Source organism: Ascaphus truei, chromosome 8 (assembly GCF_040206685.1).
Source record: "Ascaphus truei isolate aAscTru1 chromosome 8, aAscTru1.hap1, whole genome shotgun sequence".
In the NCBI taxonomy this organism is placed as follows: domain Eukaryota; kingdom Metazoa; phylum Chordata; class Amphibia; order Anura; family Ascaphidae; genus Ascaphus; species Ascaphus truei.
Genome location: NC_134490.1, coordinates 51,565,462 through 51,584,681, shown reverse-complemented (window position 1 = coordinate 51,584,681; position 19,220 = coordinate 51,565,462). Strand labels below are relative to the sequence as shown.

Genomic DNA, 19,220 nt, shown 5'->3' with positions numbered 1-19,220 from the left:
GTACGGGTGCAATGTTTCTCTCATAAAAGAACATGTAACACCCCGTTTTTCACTATACAGGTATTGCAACTGTGGTAGAATTCTACTAGAACACTACCATGTTTAAAAAAAAAAAAAAATCCAAAATACGGCGTGCTGAAAGGTGCAACAGTAACCACCTATACTGTACCTACCTATATCGTAGGCGAGAAAATCAGCAGAAAAACACTTTGCTCCATTACTCAGAGAAGTATCATTGTGAGTATTGCCACCAAACACCAATATAGCTCCACTGATCAGCACTGCAGAATGAAGATACCTGGACAGTCCACTCTCCTTCAATATCGTCCTAGAAAACATATGAATACAAAAGTTAGAGTAAATATCCACTGCTGTGGGAAGGTATACTATGGCCAGAGAATCAACCTACGGGAAAAGCAGATGGACAAAAAGAACAATGTTTCCGTCTGTTATCTTGAGATATATATATATAAATATATATACAAACACACATACACACACAGAGAGAGAGAGAGAGAAAGATCCCTCTCTGGCCTAGATTCATTGCAGGTCAATAAATGAAGAGAAAAGATGGTGTTACAGGTACTGTAGTCCTCGTTATCCAACGTTTCACTTTACAATGAATGGCATAGCCAACGCTTTACAATGCAACCCTATGGGCTGTTTTTCTACGCCGGAATGCGTTACCCAACGCTCACCGCCACTGATTAACATGGGACTCACTTTACAGCGGTTTCACTATCCAACGCTACTTCCAGAACGGATTCCTTTGGATAACCAAAGACTGCCTGCAAAAGTGTTTACCACCTACTTAACTTATCAACCTATTTAAATCCATATTGCCAGTAATATAGCAGTAATAATAACGGCCTTTTCATCACGGCGATATGTCAGGGATATTTTTTAATGCAGTGTATGCAAATGAGTAGTAAAAACAAATTGCTGATTGACATTGTACTAACTACAGCGGGATACCTGGTAATATCAGCTACTGTCAGAAAATCTCACCTTCCCCAGGCTACACTTGGCCTTTTGTGCTTATCATATCTATGTGTATAATGGCCACTTTAGACAAAGGCAAGATAAAACTAGCCAACCTACAATGGTTAATATAAGTAAATAATAATAAGAATGTAGCATATATTAATATAGTACCCTTAAAAGTCTAAATCAGGGGCGCTAAACTCCAGTCCTCAAGCCCTCACAACAGGTCAGGTTTTAAAGAAATCCCAGCTCCAGCACAGGTGGCTCAATCAGTCCCTGCTTCACTATAGGTGGTTCAATCAGCCCCTGCCTGCTTCAGCACAGATGGCTCAATCAGAGGCTAAGTCTTTGACTGAGTCTCTGATTGAGCCACCTGTGCTGAAGCTGCGATATCTTTTAAACCTGACCTGTTGGGGGGGCCGAGGACTGGAGCCGAGCACCCCTGGTTTAAGTGGTCAGCTAGCCATGGACAACCCATGACTAGCTGGCTACTTGGGTTACTAAAAGCTTTTTATTTGCACATATCAATGTTCTGCTTTTTGTATTTTATTTGTTGGGTGTTTGTGGTATATGCTATTCCCTTTACATGCATTTTTAGCCCCAAGCATCAAAGAAAGGGATTAGAAATGTGTGCTATCTCTCCCCCCTCCACCATTGCATCAGTAGAGCCATTTAAGGCGCATTTCTATGAATGATCGCTTATTTGTATCTCTACGGCTGTTCAATCTTATTACAATTTTTGTGTAGGCAAACTAGATGAATATCGCTACTCGTTTCTGAAAAAAATGATTCTTGGTGAATACGGAGTCCTAATAAGAACTGTAGCAATCATATTTCTTAACAACAGCAATTACTAACACAGCTCTTATCAACCTTTAGTGAATCTAGTGCTAAACGTCTTGCGTTGATGTCCCTATTTGTTTGGCTGGCTAGTCACTTCCTAAGGCTGAGGCCCCGGTGTCGGTGCTGTATGCACGCCTGCCAGGCTGGCGGCGCATGCAGCCGAGATCCCCGGCCTGCAGTGAGCTGCAGGGGGAAAGATGGGGGGAGCGTGGCAGGGGGCGCGGCCACAACGTCACCCTGCAGGTTCGCATTCATTGGCTGAACCGCGGGGGCGTGGCCAGCGCACCGTCGCCAGCACAGATTTCTTGTCTTCGGGGAAATCTGTTCGTATAACGCAGCGGGCAAGGTGGGTAGCGGCCCCGGCCCCATTGACGGGCGGTTCTTCTCCCTGCAGAGCCCGCCATAGCGGGCGCTGCAGCAGGCAGCAGGGACCTAGCCTTATTCCAGACCTGGACGTTCAGACTAAACACTGTGGAAAGGGCCGATACGAAAAGTGACACCCATATTTGATTTGCATGTCCATATGTACATCACATACCTGAATTTGTATACACATGGAGGTATTTCCGAGTGTATTTCTGTTTTTTCACCCTGGGATTTAGAAATTGAGCACCATCGCACATATATTTAGTTGTGAGATTATTTATCCCTATAATACTAAGTGGGTTTGGAGAGGATATAGACAGTATTTATTCTTTTTTTTCTTGTAATCTTTGAGTGCTTTGGGGATGCTCAAAGTTAATATCATAACACTGTTTTTATGACATCTCCCAGAAGGCAACATAAAAAACTATATGGAAACAGGAAAGGTCACATATTATATAGAACCATATCAAATTCAACTATGAAAAATCAATATTGGTTTACACCGACTTTAATATATGGGTCATTCTTTGTGGTAAAGGCCAGAGAGCCCAAGGCCAAACTTGCCCTTTCAAGGTCTGATTTATTTGCTGGCTTTTAACCCTGTGAATATATATATATATATATATATATATATATATATATATATATATATATATATATATATCAATAATACCACCAGGTTTGAGTTGCTCTTAACCTTGTCTACTGATGAAGTTTGCACCATTTTCCTGCACATGTACATCATGTATATCATTTTTAATACACCGCTGGGCTACACGACATTTCAATAATCTTGCTGCCCCTGGGCTACAACTTCTGATTGAGACCTCATCAAATATTTTATTCCTGACTGGAAGTAAATGTTTATTGGAGGTTCTGCTTTACAATGTGATTACAGATAGTCTTGCATCTCTATACGAGTATGAGTTAGTGGGATTGGCCACCTGAGAGATCTTTCTCCAGGTACCTGCTCTGTATCGGAGGATCGCCTGGTACCCAAGCTTAGAACTAGATACTGAAACATCAAAACGGGTCTACTTTTTGCATTTGCTTTCTCTCTTTCCTTCTACCCTCCCCACAGAACTATGTATTTCACCCTGAAAGTCACAATGTTTGGCAGGATTCTTCAAATCTGAACAACTTCAATTCAATTTCAGGCAATGTGTACAACGATGGGCTCTTTCCACTGGCTTGGTGGAAAAACACATAATCAAATGAAAGGCTAGGTCCCAGTAACTGCTGCGGCGGGTGTGCCGCACACAAGGCACAGCCCTCTATGGGGCAGGCGTGTGTGCGTCTGCTCAGAAGTCGCAATGCGCAACCGCCTTGGCCAAAAGACAAGATTTTTGACACGGCGGCCGAGCCTTGGCCACGTCACGGCGGCGGTTCAGCCAATGAGGGTGAACCAGCCGCGTGACATCATGGCCGCGTCCCCCCTTCCCCCGTCGGATCTCCTGCTCTGAAAGCACAACCGCAGACCACAGGATGCGGCAGAAAGGGGTGCATGCGCCGCCAGGTGCTCCGGCACACGTGCAGCCGTGACCACTGGGGCCACAGCCAAAGAGGGATTGAGATAGGACAGATAAGGACAGTGTGTCGCTGGAGAAAGAGAAGAAGAAGCCGGTGTGCCATCCATGCATACATAGGAGACAGAGTTACAAAGTCTCTTTTGGTCTCAAACAAATTATCCAACTTTTGTATTTCACAGTATGACTGAAATATAAGGTGAAATACTTGGCCTTTGTTGTTGACACGTTTACCTTTATATTAGAGGTGGTGAGAAATATCAAAGTACTGCCACTGCAGCGTGGATCTATTCATACATATCTATTTAAATGTATCATTATAATATCCTGATATACTGCTTCACAATGTAAATCTATAGACATGTGTAATAGATACCTTTTAAACACATAATACAAGTCTACATAGTATTTACTTTGCATTTCTTCGTTAGCAAAATAGTCCCAACCTTTTCTACAGGTAAATAAATACATTTGGTTCAGTTTATTATGTTTCATTGAGCACATGAAATGTTGCAGATACTCCAAGCAGTTACCCTGTACAATGCTGCAGCCTTCCAACACTGTGTATCATTTAATTTATATAATGCTAACAGTGTGCGCAGCGCTTTACAATGTGACAATACAAGCAGGGACGTAGCCATAGCCCATGCTCTTGGGGGGCCCGCTCTCCCCCCCTGTAGGCGGCCCGGCCCCCTGCCCGCACACTAATTCCCTGCAGCGGGCAGGAAGCACAGAGGGATGGGGTGGGGCCCTGAGATGCAGTAGGAAGGACAGAGGGGAAATTCCTCTCCTGGTGCCTAATGGGTGATTTTAATTATCCAAACATAGACTGGGGCAATGATTAGCATTATAATGAAAGGAAACAGGTTTTTGGGAGTGCTTAAAGACAATTACATGACTTAAATTATTGAGGAACCAACCTGGAGAGGGTCAATACTGGATTTGGTGATATCAAACAATGTAAAAGTTATACCAAATATTCAAGTCTGGGAAAATTTGGGAAATAGTGATCATAACATGGTATCATTTGATTTTTTGTAATCAAAAACCATAGTACATGGCTTCAACAAAGACTTAAAGGCCTACTGTATGCTATAAGCGTCGATAGGCCACTTATTGAGCACTTATAGGCCAAAATGCCTACTGCTATTCAGTAAGCTTTGATAAATGGACGATAAAGGCATGAATAGCCAAAAATTTCAGCCGTTATAAGAAAAAAAAAAATCTCCAGGTGAGCAGCGATAAGCCACTTATCGGCAGGTTCTGAAACTCGTGCAATTCTAGTAGCCGCGATTAGGTTATCGAGGCCTATCGTGGCTCCAGAAAGGTGAGTTTCTCCCAAAATCCTCACGCCAGGAAAAGTTGGCACGGGGCTGGTGAGAAGCGGCTGAGACGCGGGGAGAAAGGACTTAGAAAAAAATGCTTTTTTTTCTGCATCGGATTGATGCCGGGAGTCTCCGGAGCTGATACCCATTAATATCAGCACCGGAGGCCCCCGGCATGAATCCCATGCAATAAAAATGCATTTACAGGCAACTTCATTACCTTCGTGGCTAACCGCTAAGGCAATGAAGGGGTTAACCCCTTCCTCTACCCATCAAGGGCCAAATACCCCATTCACCCACCTACCCCTACCGACAATAAACACCAATACCCACCTCCTCTACCCCACGATTGATACCAGAGGCCGCGGATGTCTGGGGGCCCTAAGGTGGTCCCCAGGGGGATGGCATTGGATTGCGGGTGATGACGTCGCGGTACAAGAGCTTGCAGATACAATGGGATTCGGAGGGTTAAGACTTCTAAAGGTAAGATTAATATTGAATGTATGTAAATGTCTTTTTTTCAGGTTTTTTCATTGTATTTATTTTTATGTTTGTGATTGCCCATTGACTGATAATGTATTAATCTGTGCCCCTTTAAGGGTACAGATAAATACAGTGACAGCCAATGCATTTTTTAGCAAATGCTTGTTTTGAATTGATTGTTATTTTTTCTATTTGTTTTTATTGTTTGGATTCAATTGTTTGGAATTTGGATGGCTTGTTTTTAGTGCATTTTAGGATTGGTTAGCATTTTAAATTAATTATTTGTTTTGTTGGCTACTGGTTTAAATTCATTCATTGTTTGTTTGCTAGTCCTTTTATTCATTTAATTGGTTGGCTAGTGCTTTTACTTATTGAATTGGGGTGTTTAGGTGCTTGTGTATATCTTTTATTATTGTGTATTTTTGGCCTTCGTGCTTTTTTATTAGGGTGACTATTGACTGCTATAGTGGCTTATGCCCATATTATATGGGTATGATGTACCACTATGTCACTCAATGGGTACCGGGTTGGTATAGTGGTCCAGGGGTGGGTGGTTAGGCCTCCCGGGTGGGTAGCAGGGGAGGGTGGGTTAACACCTTAATTATTATAGCAGTTATTAACCGCTACGGCGATTAAGGGGTTAGGGGCCATTAGATTGAATTTTTTCAGGTATTCTTGCTGGCATCGGAGGACATGGATCTGCAGTATGCTGATGAGGATGCCCTTCATGATGGCAGAGGAAAGTAGAAAGGTTTATTTACTTTATTTATTTATGCTGGCTGGCTAATGTTTTATTTTATAATGGGCAAATGCACTATTATCCATATCTGGATAAATAGTTATTTTGCCCATGACTGAACTGTATGTGTTGGGGGGGAGGGGGGTGTATTTATTTCAATGTATTGCACATTTTTTTGCCACAGGATTGGTACTGCAGATCAGTGGGGACCATCTGAGGGGACCACCTGAGGGCCCCCAGACACCCGGGGGGACCACCCGAGGGCCCACAGACACACGCGGGGACCACATGAGAACCCTTGGGGACCACCTGAGGACCCCCGGACCCCCGCAGCCTCTGGTATCAATCATGTGGGGGTAGAGGAGGTGGGTATTATAGTTGTTGTGTTTTTATTGTTTATTGTGGGTAGCAGCTGTTTTAATATAAAATGTAATATTAGTGTAGATTTAATACTAGCTCTCTCTGCAGATGAAAGAAATTGGCCTTTTCAGAGAGGTGATCATCACGCCGCCGGCTACGCACCCGTTTTGGGAATTTTGCTATCACAGGTAATCGAACACATAGCATGGACCCCTTAAAATTTTAGAAAGGCAGATTTTAATAAACTGAGGAATAATCAACAAGGAATAAATTAGAGTTTTTTTGCAGGGAAAAATGTAGAAGAAAAATGGTCAGTCTGTAAAACATTGTTCGAAAGGCACACTTATCAGTGTATACCTTTGGGTAATAAATATAAAAGAAACAAGTCTAAACCAATGTGGCTAAATAAACAGGTCGGGGAGGAAACGGGAAAAAAAATAAAAGGAGGCAGACATTTACATTCTTAAAAAGTCAGAAGGAACAGAGCATCATATCAGAATCATAAGGAATGCAACAAAAGTTGCAAAGGGGCAATCAAATTAGAAAAATATTAAACTGAAAAAAGGATTGCAATAAAAAGTAAGATCAACCCTAAAAAGTTCTTGAAGTACCTTATTAAAAAAGCAAAAAATATAAACGAAAATGTACGACCCAGTGTGAGATCAGTTGACAAATTATTGGAGATAAAGAAAAAGCAGAGGTATTAAACAAAATCTTGGCCTCTGTATTTACCAGGGAAGAATCAATTGCAAAAATAGTGCCACAGGAGGAAGCCACAACCTCTATATTAACGAATAATTGGTTAACTGAGGAACAAATTCATAGGCGGCTTGATAAAATTAAAGTAAATGAAGCACCTGGCCCCGATGGCATACATCCAAGAGTTCTTAAGTAGTTAAGTTCTTATTTGTTAACCTTAGTTTATTTGAGGAGGCAAGTAGGAATTTAGACCAGAGTAATGCAGTTGATGTGGTCGACTTCGATTTTGCAAAGGCTTTTGATACGGTTCCACACACACGAGGTTAATGTACAAAATAAAGCAAATTGAAGTCTGGTTTCCCTGGATAGGCAACGCAGGTAAGTCTATATATAGACCTGGACTCTCTGAGCCTATAACCCCCAAAATCAACTAGCCCCACTCCTCTCCCGTAGAAAGTTTAGATGTTTCCCGTCGCCCATCTACAGAATATTTATGATGTCCTATTTAAGGCCCGAAGACCGGCTTTTTTATCCCAGTCAAATACGCTCCCACATGTTATTCATTCCCACCACTCGACCTCAAAACTGTTTAAAGTATTAAGAATTGTTGACTCACCATGATGCTGTCCCCCCTCTCCCCCCCCTAACTCTCCCCTTTTTTTATGTACCCCCTCCCCCCATCACTCTTGAATGTTTTACTTTCTTCTGCTTGAAAACCCAATAAGAATGTTGTTTAAAAATCAAAAAAAACAAATTGGACCCGGTAAAAATATTTGCACCTGGATTCAAAACTAGTTGAAGAGTAGTGCAACAGGGACTTATTCACGTTGAAGAAACTCTCTCTAAAATCCAGCAGGGACCTGGTGCAGCAGGCAATTAACCAGACTCCCCCTCCCCCCCATCACTCTTGACTGTTTTACTTTCTTCTGCTTGAAAACCCAATAAGAATGTTGTTTAAAAAAAAAAAACAAAAAAAAGCAAATTGGACCTGGTAAAATAGGCATTTGCTGTGCTATTTAAAGGAACAGACAATAAAGCCTTATTTTAATTTCACCTTAAAAATGGTCTCCATTGCGTACCTCTGCACACATCTCTTACAGATAGACAACAGAGGGTTGTCATAAATGGAACTTTTTCAGGTTGGGCTAACGTTGTGAGTGGAGTACCTCAGGGATCGCTACTGGGACCCCTGCTTTTTAACTTGTTAATGACCTTGAGGTTGGCATAGAGAGGAAAGTCTCCATCTTTGCTGATGACACTAAATTGTGTAAGGTAGTAAAATCAGAGCAGGATGTAATATCTCTCTTAAAGGACTTGGATAGACTGGAAACTTGGCAGGTAAATGATGAGGTAAAATACAGATAAATGTAAGGTTATGCATTTGGGAAACAAGAATAAACAGGCAACTTACAAATTACATGGGGATAATTTAGGAGAATCTTTGATGGAGAACGATTTAGGAGTGCTTGTAGACAGCAGGCTTAGCAATAGTGCCCACATTTAGCATAGGTTGAACTTGATGGACATATGCCGCTTTCAACATCATCTACCTTGTAACTACTATGCATGTACTTATGATTATCTCTATATACTGTATGAACAATCTCCCACACCCTCTTTCCTTAGAGAAAATAGAAATAAAGTAACCAAAATCGGCAGAGCATCGGATGTCTTATGTGTATTTTGTATGCGGAACAATCCAACTTTCCTTTACCCAATAGGACAAGACTGACCTCGAATTACAGAACCGTCTTTTGATTTTGAAGGGGATTACAATGCACTATGGACAGTGGATGTAAGACTCAGCTATAACTACTGAGTATTTTTTCTTTGGACTAGAACAGTGGTACAAATAAAAAACCTTTAGTAGCCTAATAGTCTAGTCATGGGTTGTCTATTGCTAGTTAGCCACTTAAACCAGGGATGCTTAACTTGTCAAGACCTCCCCAACCGGTCAGGATTTCAGGATATCCCAGCTTCAGCACAGGTGGCTCAACTGATTGAGCCACCTGTACTGAAGTTGGGACTGATTGAGCCACCTGTGCTGAAGCAGGGATATCCTGAAAACCTGACCAGTTGGGGGGTCTTGAGGCCTGAAGCCGAGCACCCTTAGACTACAATATGTTACTCAACACATCAGAGAACAGTCAATGAATCAGCTTAAGCTATTTACTCTTATTCAATACACTGTGAAGGCGTCTTGCTCGTGCTAGAGAATAGTCTAAACAAGAACATATTATTATTATTATTATTATTATTAATAATCCCATTCATTTGATCAGGGCTTCATATTGAATAGGGGCCATTGAGGGCATCAAATGTAACAGCAGTCTTGCAATCTTTGAATACGAGCAGGAGGAGGAAGGGAAAGAAATGAAACTTTGCTAATGTTGCCAATTTGCCACAAGCTAATGGCATTTAAATGAAGGAGCGTGCAGTCAAATCAGACTCACACGTTTCATAAAATTTCCAACAAGTTAGCCCCACAGCAAACCCTAATCAGATAGAGAGGAGCCAGCAATGCTGCAGGCAAATATTAAACCAACGGAGGAGGAAAATTTTCGCAGAGATAAAGTTTGATCTTGAAACAGCTTTAAGGTGAAGGGGAAAATTGAGGAAGAAAAGGTCAATGTTAGCTGGACACAGAATAATTTATATATTACAGTAAACTCATCCCATGGGGAATCACTAAAGGATCAAGCAAAGAATTGGTGGTTTGTCTACTTTTTAAGGTGAAATATTGTATACATTGTTACAGTCAAACCCTTTGTATTCTCTATACACTGATTCTTCCTTTGGGGCTAGAAATGAGTGGCAGCAGTTTCCTCCATTGGAGATACTGTTAGTATTAATGCAATCAGTAAAAAAATAGCCCAGTGGTTCCGGCACTGTATTCCGTATCCACACTCCGCATCTCGCTGTTAGCAGAGGGGGTGTCTGGTCAGAACTCAAGGGGGGTGGCTATTGGTCCTAAATTCCCCCCGTGAGTTTTGACCGGGCACCCCCTCCGCTAACAGCGAGACATGGAGTGTGGATACGGAATCTAGCGCCTGAACCCTGGATCTGGGTGATATTGCCTAAAAGATCTCTTTTCCTGTAAGGGTATTACTGATCTATTGTTTCATGTGTTTTACCAGTAATCTTTAATACACTGTGTGTGTCCCTGCGCTTCTCTTTACTTTCCCACGATCACACCAACATAGACACTTTAGAAATGCGTACAGGCATACCCCGCATTAACGTACGCAATGGGACCAGAGCATGTATGTAAAGCGAAAATGTACTTAAAGTGAAGCACTACCTTTTTTTCACTTATCGATGCATGTACTGTACTGCAATCATCATATATGTGCATAACTGATGTAAATAACGCATGTGTAACAGGCTCTATAGTCTCCCCGCTTGCGCACAGCTTCGGTACAGGTAGGGAGCCGGTATTGCTGTTCAGGACGTGCTGACAGGCGCATGCGTGAGCTGACATTTGCCTATTGGGCGATATGTCCTTACTCGCGAGTGTACTTAAAGTGAGTGTCCTTAAACCGGGGTATGCCTTTATGTATGTATGTATGTGTGTGTGTGTGTGTGTCTATATACATATATATATCAGAAATAGGGCATGCACAAAACAAAAAATAACAGGTAAAGGGAGGGTGCACACTGTCCAAAAAGGTACAGAAAAAAGGGACAGGCACTCCCATATGCAATAAATTGAAATTTATTGATTTAACGTTTCGGCTCGAGAAAGGTCCCAGTGGGGATCAAAACGTTCAGTCAATTAATGTCACTTTTTTGCATATAGAAGTGCCTGTCATATATATATATATATATATATATATATATATATATATATATATATATATATATATATATATATATAGCCAAGCTTAATAATCAAAAGCAAATAGACGATACTGTTCTGTGGCTAACAAAAGGCTTTTATTTGTGCGAACTTTCGAGATACACTGAACTCTTCTTCCGGCGGTGTTACAATGCATTAAAGCAAGAAAGGTTTTTACTAATTTTTACACACAGACATATACGTGTGTGTGTGTGTGTGTGTGTGTGTCCAACAACGGCTGCTTTTTTTTTATTCTGGGGAGCGACAAGAAGCCCATACATTTAGAAAAATTATTCTGCCTTTATCTTAGACATTTGATAAAGTTAATTTCTCTAGCCACTGGTATGGACATGTATTATTTACCCAAGACTACTGTATTCTCCATATTTACCAAGTGTTGCACAGTAGGTCGTATGGAACCCTATGGCTCCTTCGCTTGACCACTTCGTAAACATAGTCCTGTATGTCCTATTTCACCTAGACTGACTGGTGGCTTACAAACGTCTCTTCCCCGCTACACTTCGTGACATTTCAGGAGTATACAGTATGGATAAAATTAGAGGAGCACTTACCAAGTCCTAGTGTTAACTTGATATCTGTAAAGGTCGTCCACAAGGCCATATTTGTTGCCTGGCAATGCTTTGTATCCACCATATACATACACCGATTTTGTAGTTGTATCATATACGCTGGTGTGACCATACCCTCCTTGTACAATGGCTCCCTTTGTCTCTGGAACTAGCCAAGTGTTGGACCCTGACAAAACAAAGGTGACACATTAAAGACATGAGCAGTCTGCTGAATGTATTTCCTAAAATAGGAAGGACAAAGTAGGAGATGGGACAATGTATGAAACGGCATTATAGTGATAAAGAGCTAGAATGAGACTGGAAACCAGGGAAACATGACATGGCAGCAAGAAAACTCCTGTAATAAACTAGCAGGGGTTCTCGGGAGCTGAACCCCATTCATTTCAGCTCCAACCTGGTTCTTGAGATACTTAGCGGGGAAGATGCCACTAGTAGCATCTCCTCTAGAAGAAACAAAATGGTGTTTAATTCTCCCACATTACGCTGCCCACTAAGAAGCTGCGACGACAACCATCCATGCTTTAAATACCCACCTTCCCGGGTAAGTATCTCAAGAACCAGGGGGTCCCCGAAGCCGTAATGCGGTTCTGCTCCGGAGCCCCCGCTTCCAACTTATTTAATGGAAAAAGGGAGTAAGGACAAACTGCTGCTTTAAACACTATTAAAACAGGAAGATTTTCTACATTTGCAGACGAGTTTGTCCTTGATGACTTCAAAATTACAGTTAAAATTATAGCTTTCCTTTTTTTTTTAAAGACAGATTTACATACAGTCATGTGAAAAAGAAAGTACACCCTCTTTGAATTCCATGGTTCTAGATATCTGGACATAGTAACAATCATCTGTTCCTTAGCAGGTCTAAAAATTAGGTAAATACAACCTCAGATGAACAACAGCACATGACATATTACACCGTGTCAGGATTTATTTAACAAAAATAACGCCAAAATGGAGAAGCAGAAAAAGGTGGTGAGGTGACCTAAGGCGATAGTGGAAGACAGCGAAGTGACCTGCGGCAAGGAGTCATGTGAAGAGCAGTCCTGGCGGTGTAGCACCGTGGCAATTTTGGTCGCGGCCAAACGGCCCATTCCACGGCAGGCATGTGCTTATATGGGTCCATGTTAAAGAAGGTAGGATGCAAAAAGTGAGTGGTCATTTGCATGTCATTACCCAGAATCCCTGGCTGCAGCTCTGTATACTGTGTGATTATGGGATAAGGCAGATTTTGAGACATGTGAATGAAAAATGAATTAGAGGATGAGCTGTCCTCGTGTTTAGGAGAGATTTCAGTCCTGTAGGCAGACGCGATGGGGGTGTGTCGGGGGGGGGGGTGTCAGTGATGTCAAGGGGCTGGTTCGCCCTCATTGGGCGCTCACGTGACCCAGCCATTGCACTGCAAAGACAAATAATGTTGTCTCCTGTAGCTTCGCTCTTCCCGATGCTCACATGCATGTGCACACGCGCGCACACTATAGCCATTACCATTCACATTAATGTGATTCATCGCAAAACATGGACGCGGCCTTATGTGTATTTTGTATGTTGAACAATCCATCTTTCCTTTACCCAATAGGACAAGATCTTTCTTTTGGTTTTGAAGGGGATTAGAAGGCACTATGGACAGTGGATGTCAGACACCTCAATAACTACTGAATGTATTTTTTCCTTGAACTAGAACACAGGTGCTGAACTCCAGTCCTCAAGACCCCCCCAACAGGTCAGGTTTTAAGGATACCCCAGCTTCAGCACAGATAGCTCAATCAGTGGCTCAGTCAAAGACTGAGCATCCTGTGCTGAAGCAGGGATATTCTGAAAACCTGACCTGTTGGGGGGGATCTTGGGGTCTGGTGTTGGCCATCCATATCTTATTGGTATTCAAAACTGGGTTTTTTTTGATCACCGGAACGAATTACGTTTGAAACTTGGATTATGGCAAACACACAAAAATGTATGAAGGAAAGCAAAAATGTATGAAGGAAAGCAAAAATGTATGAAGCAGAGAGTGATGATCACTCCGAGAGCCTCCACTGGAGTATATTCAAGCTGCCAACCAGCCCTGGAGGTGCCGCAGCATAATTAGAAAAATATCGCAGATTTTAATTATTTACATTATTAGGATTGCTGCAAACCCAATTAATGTTAGCATGTTAAAGCTGTGGGCGGCAAAGTGATTTATAAATAATGTATGGGGCACGATTGGGGCTCCGATCTAAGCCACGTAAGGCGTACTGCACGGTTACATTTCCACACTACTGAAGTGCACAAGGACTCGGGGGAAGAAAAGGAAACAGTATTTTTATCCAAGTTTTCCTTAAGGCCCAACTCAAAGTACCAATAGCAGCAGCGCTGCAGATCATCACGGCTCTACGCATACCACTGTACTAAAGAAAACCTCACAAACTAGCACATATGAAGGGGCGGGAGTTCTGGGGTGTGAGGGGTCAGCGGTTTTAGGCCACAAAAATAACAATTGCATCGAACTGGGGTGGCCAACTCCAGTCCTCAAGGGCCACCAACTGGTCAGGTTTTAAGGATGGCCCTGCTTCAGCACAGGTGGCTCAGTCATTGACTGGCCCACTTGTGGTGAAGCAGGGAAATCCTGAAAACTTGACGTGTTCATAGCCCTTGAGGACGGGAGTTGACCACCCCTGGATTAGAGGGACTGAGGTATGGAAATAAACTGCAGCCTAAAGCCATAGGATCACCATGTAAAGCCTAACTTACGTTTCAGAGATATTGTCGGTTATATTTCTATACTAAGTTTGCAGTAGACAGTTACCATATAATATTTATTTCATTTTAAATCTGTTCAGACTCGCCCGCTGCAGTAGATGCTACCTGAATTTACGCCGAGAGTCCCTAAGGCCTACGTGCCCTTTCTGTATCTGAATTACTGTTTATTCCCATCCCATATCACATTGTAAAACAGAAACATGCAAAGGATAGGTTTGCAGCTCATGCTGCTCAGCCTTTTTTCTGTCATTTTCTTCTTTATAAACTATGCTGCATAATGTGAAAGATACGTAATAATAATAATAGATATAGACCATATTTTGACCAGTGTATTCCGCCCGTGCTCACGTATGGATGGGAAACGTGGACCCTAAATGCGAAGATAATTCAGAAGCTTTAGATGATGCAAAGAATGATGGAGAGATGAACGCTGGGTATTACCTGAAGACAGAGGAAAACGAATGGGTTCGAAACCCAACAAAAGTCTGTGACATCATCACACAGGGGAAGAAATTAAAATGGCGGTGGGTCGGACATATCGCAAGAAGAAATTATCATCTTTGGGACAAAGATGGTACTCGTCTGGTTTCATAGAGAGATTAAAAAAAAACAAATATGTCGACCAAAAGTAAGATGGGTGGATGAGATCAGAATATTTTTTGGAGCTACGTGGTGAAGAGAGGCTGTAACATAACGATGAAGATGATGATATAATTTATTAGAGAGAGAAAATCTAATCGTACCAGATCTCTTTTGATTGTGTATACATCTACAAGTTGGTAAAATCCTTAAAGTGAACTTCATTGCATGGACTCTTCTAAAACTGAAAGGGTTAATTACCCGCCCCAGGTATTCACCTTGAGGCTCACTTTGAGATCCTTAGAAAGTTTATGAGGTATTACTAACCTGAAGCAAAATAAAAGAAGCTTTATGATCCAGGTTAGTAAAACCATCCATATAATTCCCCACAGCAGATTAATGGGGCACTGGCAGCCATAACTCTGACGCCAGCAGAAAGGGCAAAGGGATCTTTCTGTTCCTTCTCTGGCAGGCTTTAAAGCTGTGACCACCACGCTTCATGCAACATACATTGGAGCGCAAGAAACTGCAGACACTCACCCATGTAACACCTTCTCCCTCATTTTTTGCTCAATGACACAATATACTGTAACACGTTGCACTGCCCTCTGGCACTGATTGAGTTTAAGAACGCTGTTTTTTTTTAACCCTTTTGGTGCCCAAATTTCATGACCCACCCCCTGAATGGAATGAAGAGGTCTGCCATTTCTGCTCTGATCGTGTCCACATATCCCTGAGAACAACAAAAGGATGATCACTGAATATGATAAAGAGAATCTAGCCCTCTAGGACTGATCACTAACAGGCACTAATGTAGGCACGAAAGTCTAACTCCAAGCAGCACAATAACTGATATCAAGCAATATACATGTATTGCTTTAATTCATGGCTCTTATCCAGCAGAGGAAAGAATAGACATGGGGTGGGTGGCCATCTCCAGTCCTCAAGAACCACCAAGGATATCCCTGCTTCAGCACAGGTGGCTCAATCAGTGGCTCAGTCAACCTGACTAAGCCACCTGTGCTGAAGCAGGGATATCCTTACAATCTAACCTGTTGGCAGCCCTTAAAGACTGCAGTTGGTCACCCCTGGAATGGACTGTATATATTACATAGTTGCTGTAATCAAGGCAAAAGAAATGTATGGTGTTGGCCATGTTTAAAGCAGAAATCTTCCCTCTCTTCCCAAACAAAGAGGGACCTCCTGGGTTCCAGCTGTTGTATTTGACAAACCCCATCTTATTCTACTCCCGTGCTCTTTGATTGCTCCGGGAACGCATCCCCAAAAAGTAATGTTTCCATTTGATAAAGAAGACAACCAAGTCCTTATAAAAACATGCACGAAACAAATCAACTACAAGGCATTTCACCTTTAAGGGTAACTGATGATTTAAATCCCACAAGACACCACCTCTGAGCAATTATTACCTTGATCTTTTCAAAATTAATCAGTGGTGACACCTCGCATGCCGGTGAGGCCCACCAGGCATTGATGGAAGTGCATCAGCATGAGTTGATCTCTCCCAAAGCTCCACTGCATTCATAGCAGAGACGATCACACTCAGGTGCGAGGGAGTCATGTATATTACTATATGCAGCTCCAAATTCCTATTTGTAACCATGTACTATTTGTCATCTTAACTCTATGCCCAGGACATACAGTAATTGAAAACGAGAGGTAACTCTCAATGTATTACTTCTTGGTAAAACATTTTATAAATAAATAGGAAATAATGTTGGTCATCTGATTAATGGGTTAAATCATGATAGTTCATGTTATTCCTTGTAAATCCGCCACGTACAAGACTATTGAAGGAGCAATCCAAGCAATATCCTACTGTACATGTGTTTTTTTAAATAAATCAGTTCTGTAGTATTAAATAATACTATCTTTTTTTTCTGAATTCAACTCAATGTCATTATTTAATGAGTTTTAACATCCTTTAATTTCTATAGCAGGTTTTAACCCACCTCCCCAGCAGTGCAAGATCTTTGCAACACTTTCCTATTTCGGGTAATTTGTTGCCAATGTTCCCAGCAGTGTGAGCTGCAAACTGTAAAGCCGAGTTCACGGTGGATGCTACGCGACGTATATGCGGGCACGTCCGTCGCAAGTTCGGGCTGTTCGGTCGGAGTGTTCAAACTGAAAACTCCACCGGCGGCAAAGTGCAGCGTTGACGCTGCTACACTTTGCTGCTACAACCCAAAATTATATTTGGGGCGGCAGTCGCATCAGTGAACCAGCTCTGTGACACGTTCACCCTGCCATGCCCCGACCCAACTCCTGCAGCCTGGGCACAGATCGCCGGGCTGCAGGAGCACACGGGGGAGGCGCGCACGGATGCAAGCGTTCGTAGCAGCCACCCTGAACTTGGCCTAACTATACATAATGTTACCTTAGTAATATAAGAATACATTGTAGCTGCTGAGTTACACTGACTGAAGGATTGATTGAAACTGAAAGGCGGCCATTAAGTGAACCCTGGGAAGGATTTTGCTGACCGATCAGTTGAGAACTAATCAATTGGCAGCTTAGGTAATTAGTTTTCAATAAAGGTAATCAAAGGCTGTATATATTAAAACATTTTTTTTTACTTTCCGCTTTGACGGATTCTTTAAATAAGTTGTTGTTGTTATTCATGTCATTTAGCTCCTCCCTTTTGTATAAAATACGCTCCCTTTCCCCACCCCACCCCCCCGCCCCCGCCTGCCAGAGGCAAAGGATTCTGTGCCTGCTCATGTGCCTTTCTTCCAAAGTATATACACAGCAGAGTCACAGAGAAACAGAACTCACGTATATAGAACTCCTGCACGTTGCTGATGTAGCCATACACGGAGGAGTAGCCAAAAATGATGATCATGATAACATCCTTGTTATCCAGCTCCACAATGTGAGCAGTGTGTCCCTCCACAGCATAGTGCTGTCCGTGGTTCAGGATAGTGGGGGTTCTGGTGCTCCACGACTGACTGGATATGTTGAAAACCCAAAGCTCGTCTGTGACGCTCCCGGCACTGGTTTCAATTTTTCCTCCATACATGTAGATATCATCCTGTAGGAGCAGACAAAAGACAGGTGACTGTAAAACACTGTAGTATAAGCTTAGCACCGTGTATTAGAGCTTATTACATATTATGCTAACATGTAGCATAGAACCTGTGTGAAAAAGCAGTGTGAGTTGTGCCAGTGTATGTACAATATTTCCAAGAACTAAACACATAATGTTACTTATTTTACATAGGACGTAATGGTTATACTTCACACAACACTGTATAATCCTATAATTATAGTAGTGTCGACCTGACTATCATCAGAGGATTTTGATCCAATCCTGCTGTGTAACTCTAACCTAACACTCCAGCTTATCTGTTTAAAAAAAGAAATTTGGAGACCAGAATCTCATGGCAACATGGAATCAGATTGACAATATTGTAAATTTAAAGGGCGTGAATTAGATCTGTATTATAGACACTGGTCTTTTAAGTGGGAGGAAAAGTACCAGCGATGAGTCAGATTGAAAGCAGCTTTACGAACGGAATCCTACAGTAAATAAAAATGATGGGTCCAGGGGAGTAGCTGTAGCCCGGGCAAAGTCCGGGGGACCGCTCAGGGCTGCCAACAGGGGGGTGAGAACCGAGATATTTGGCCCAGCCATCTAGCCGATCAGGGCACCTTTCCTCCTCCGGGCCAGGTAACAGCCGCTTGCCCGCTCCTCACAGCCTCCAGAATCCCCCTCTCTCCCTCATTGGTTAAGACTGCAGCAGATAGGGAGGAGCATATGACGTCACCGGGCGCGGGAATCTCCATTCAGCACCACGTGAAGAACATGACAGGAGCGGTGTTGGAGGCAGAAGATATATGGTACCAGATAAACAGATCTACGATGGGGTAAACAGGGGTAAGCAGATATAAAGTGTTTGTTTTTACCCCAGCATCCCTCCTGCTCCTTTCAGGCCCGTCCAAACCCACCTCCTCAACAGCCGCTTTGTCAGACCTCCACTCCTCCGCTGCTTCCCCCCTCCCTGCTCCTTATCCCCCAGTCAGACCCCCATCTGCTCCCCATCCTCGGCACTATTGCAGTGTGCGTGTGTGTGGGGGTTTATAGTAGTGTGTGTGGAAGGAAATGTTATAAAGACTCAATAATTAAATCCATTTGCT

At 42.5% G+C, this 19,220-nt stretch overlaps 1 protein-coding gene across 8 annotated transcripts in view; it reads right to left on the bottom strand.

Annotated features, from left to right (window-relative positions):
* The window catches only part of ATRNL1 (attractin like 1), a 662,687-nt gene that overhangs the window by 521,692 nt on the left and 121,775 nt on the right, over nt 1-19,220 (bottom strand). For all 8 annotated transcript variants that reach the window (XM_075611983.1, XM_075611984.1, XM_075611985.1 and 5 more), the window contains 3 exons: nt 17,859-18,114; nt 11,736-11,919; nt 174-328 (listed from right to left, as the gene is read on the bottom strand). In XM_075611983.1, coding sequence (XP_075468098.1) covers nt 174-328; nt 11,736-11,919; nt 17,859-18,114 — 595 coding nt within the window. The remainder of the gene's footprint in view (nt 1-173; nt 329-11,735; nt 11,920-17,858; nt 18,115-19,220) is intronic.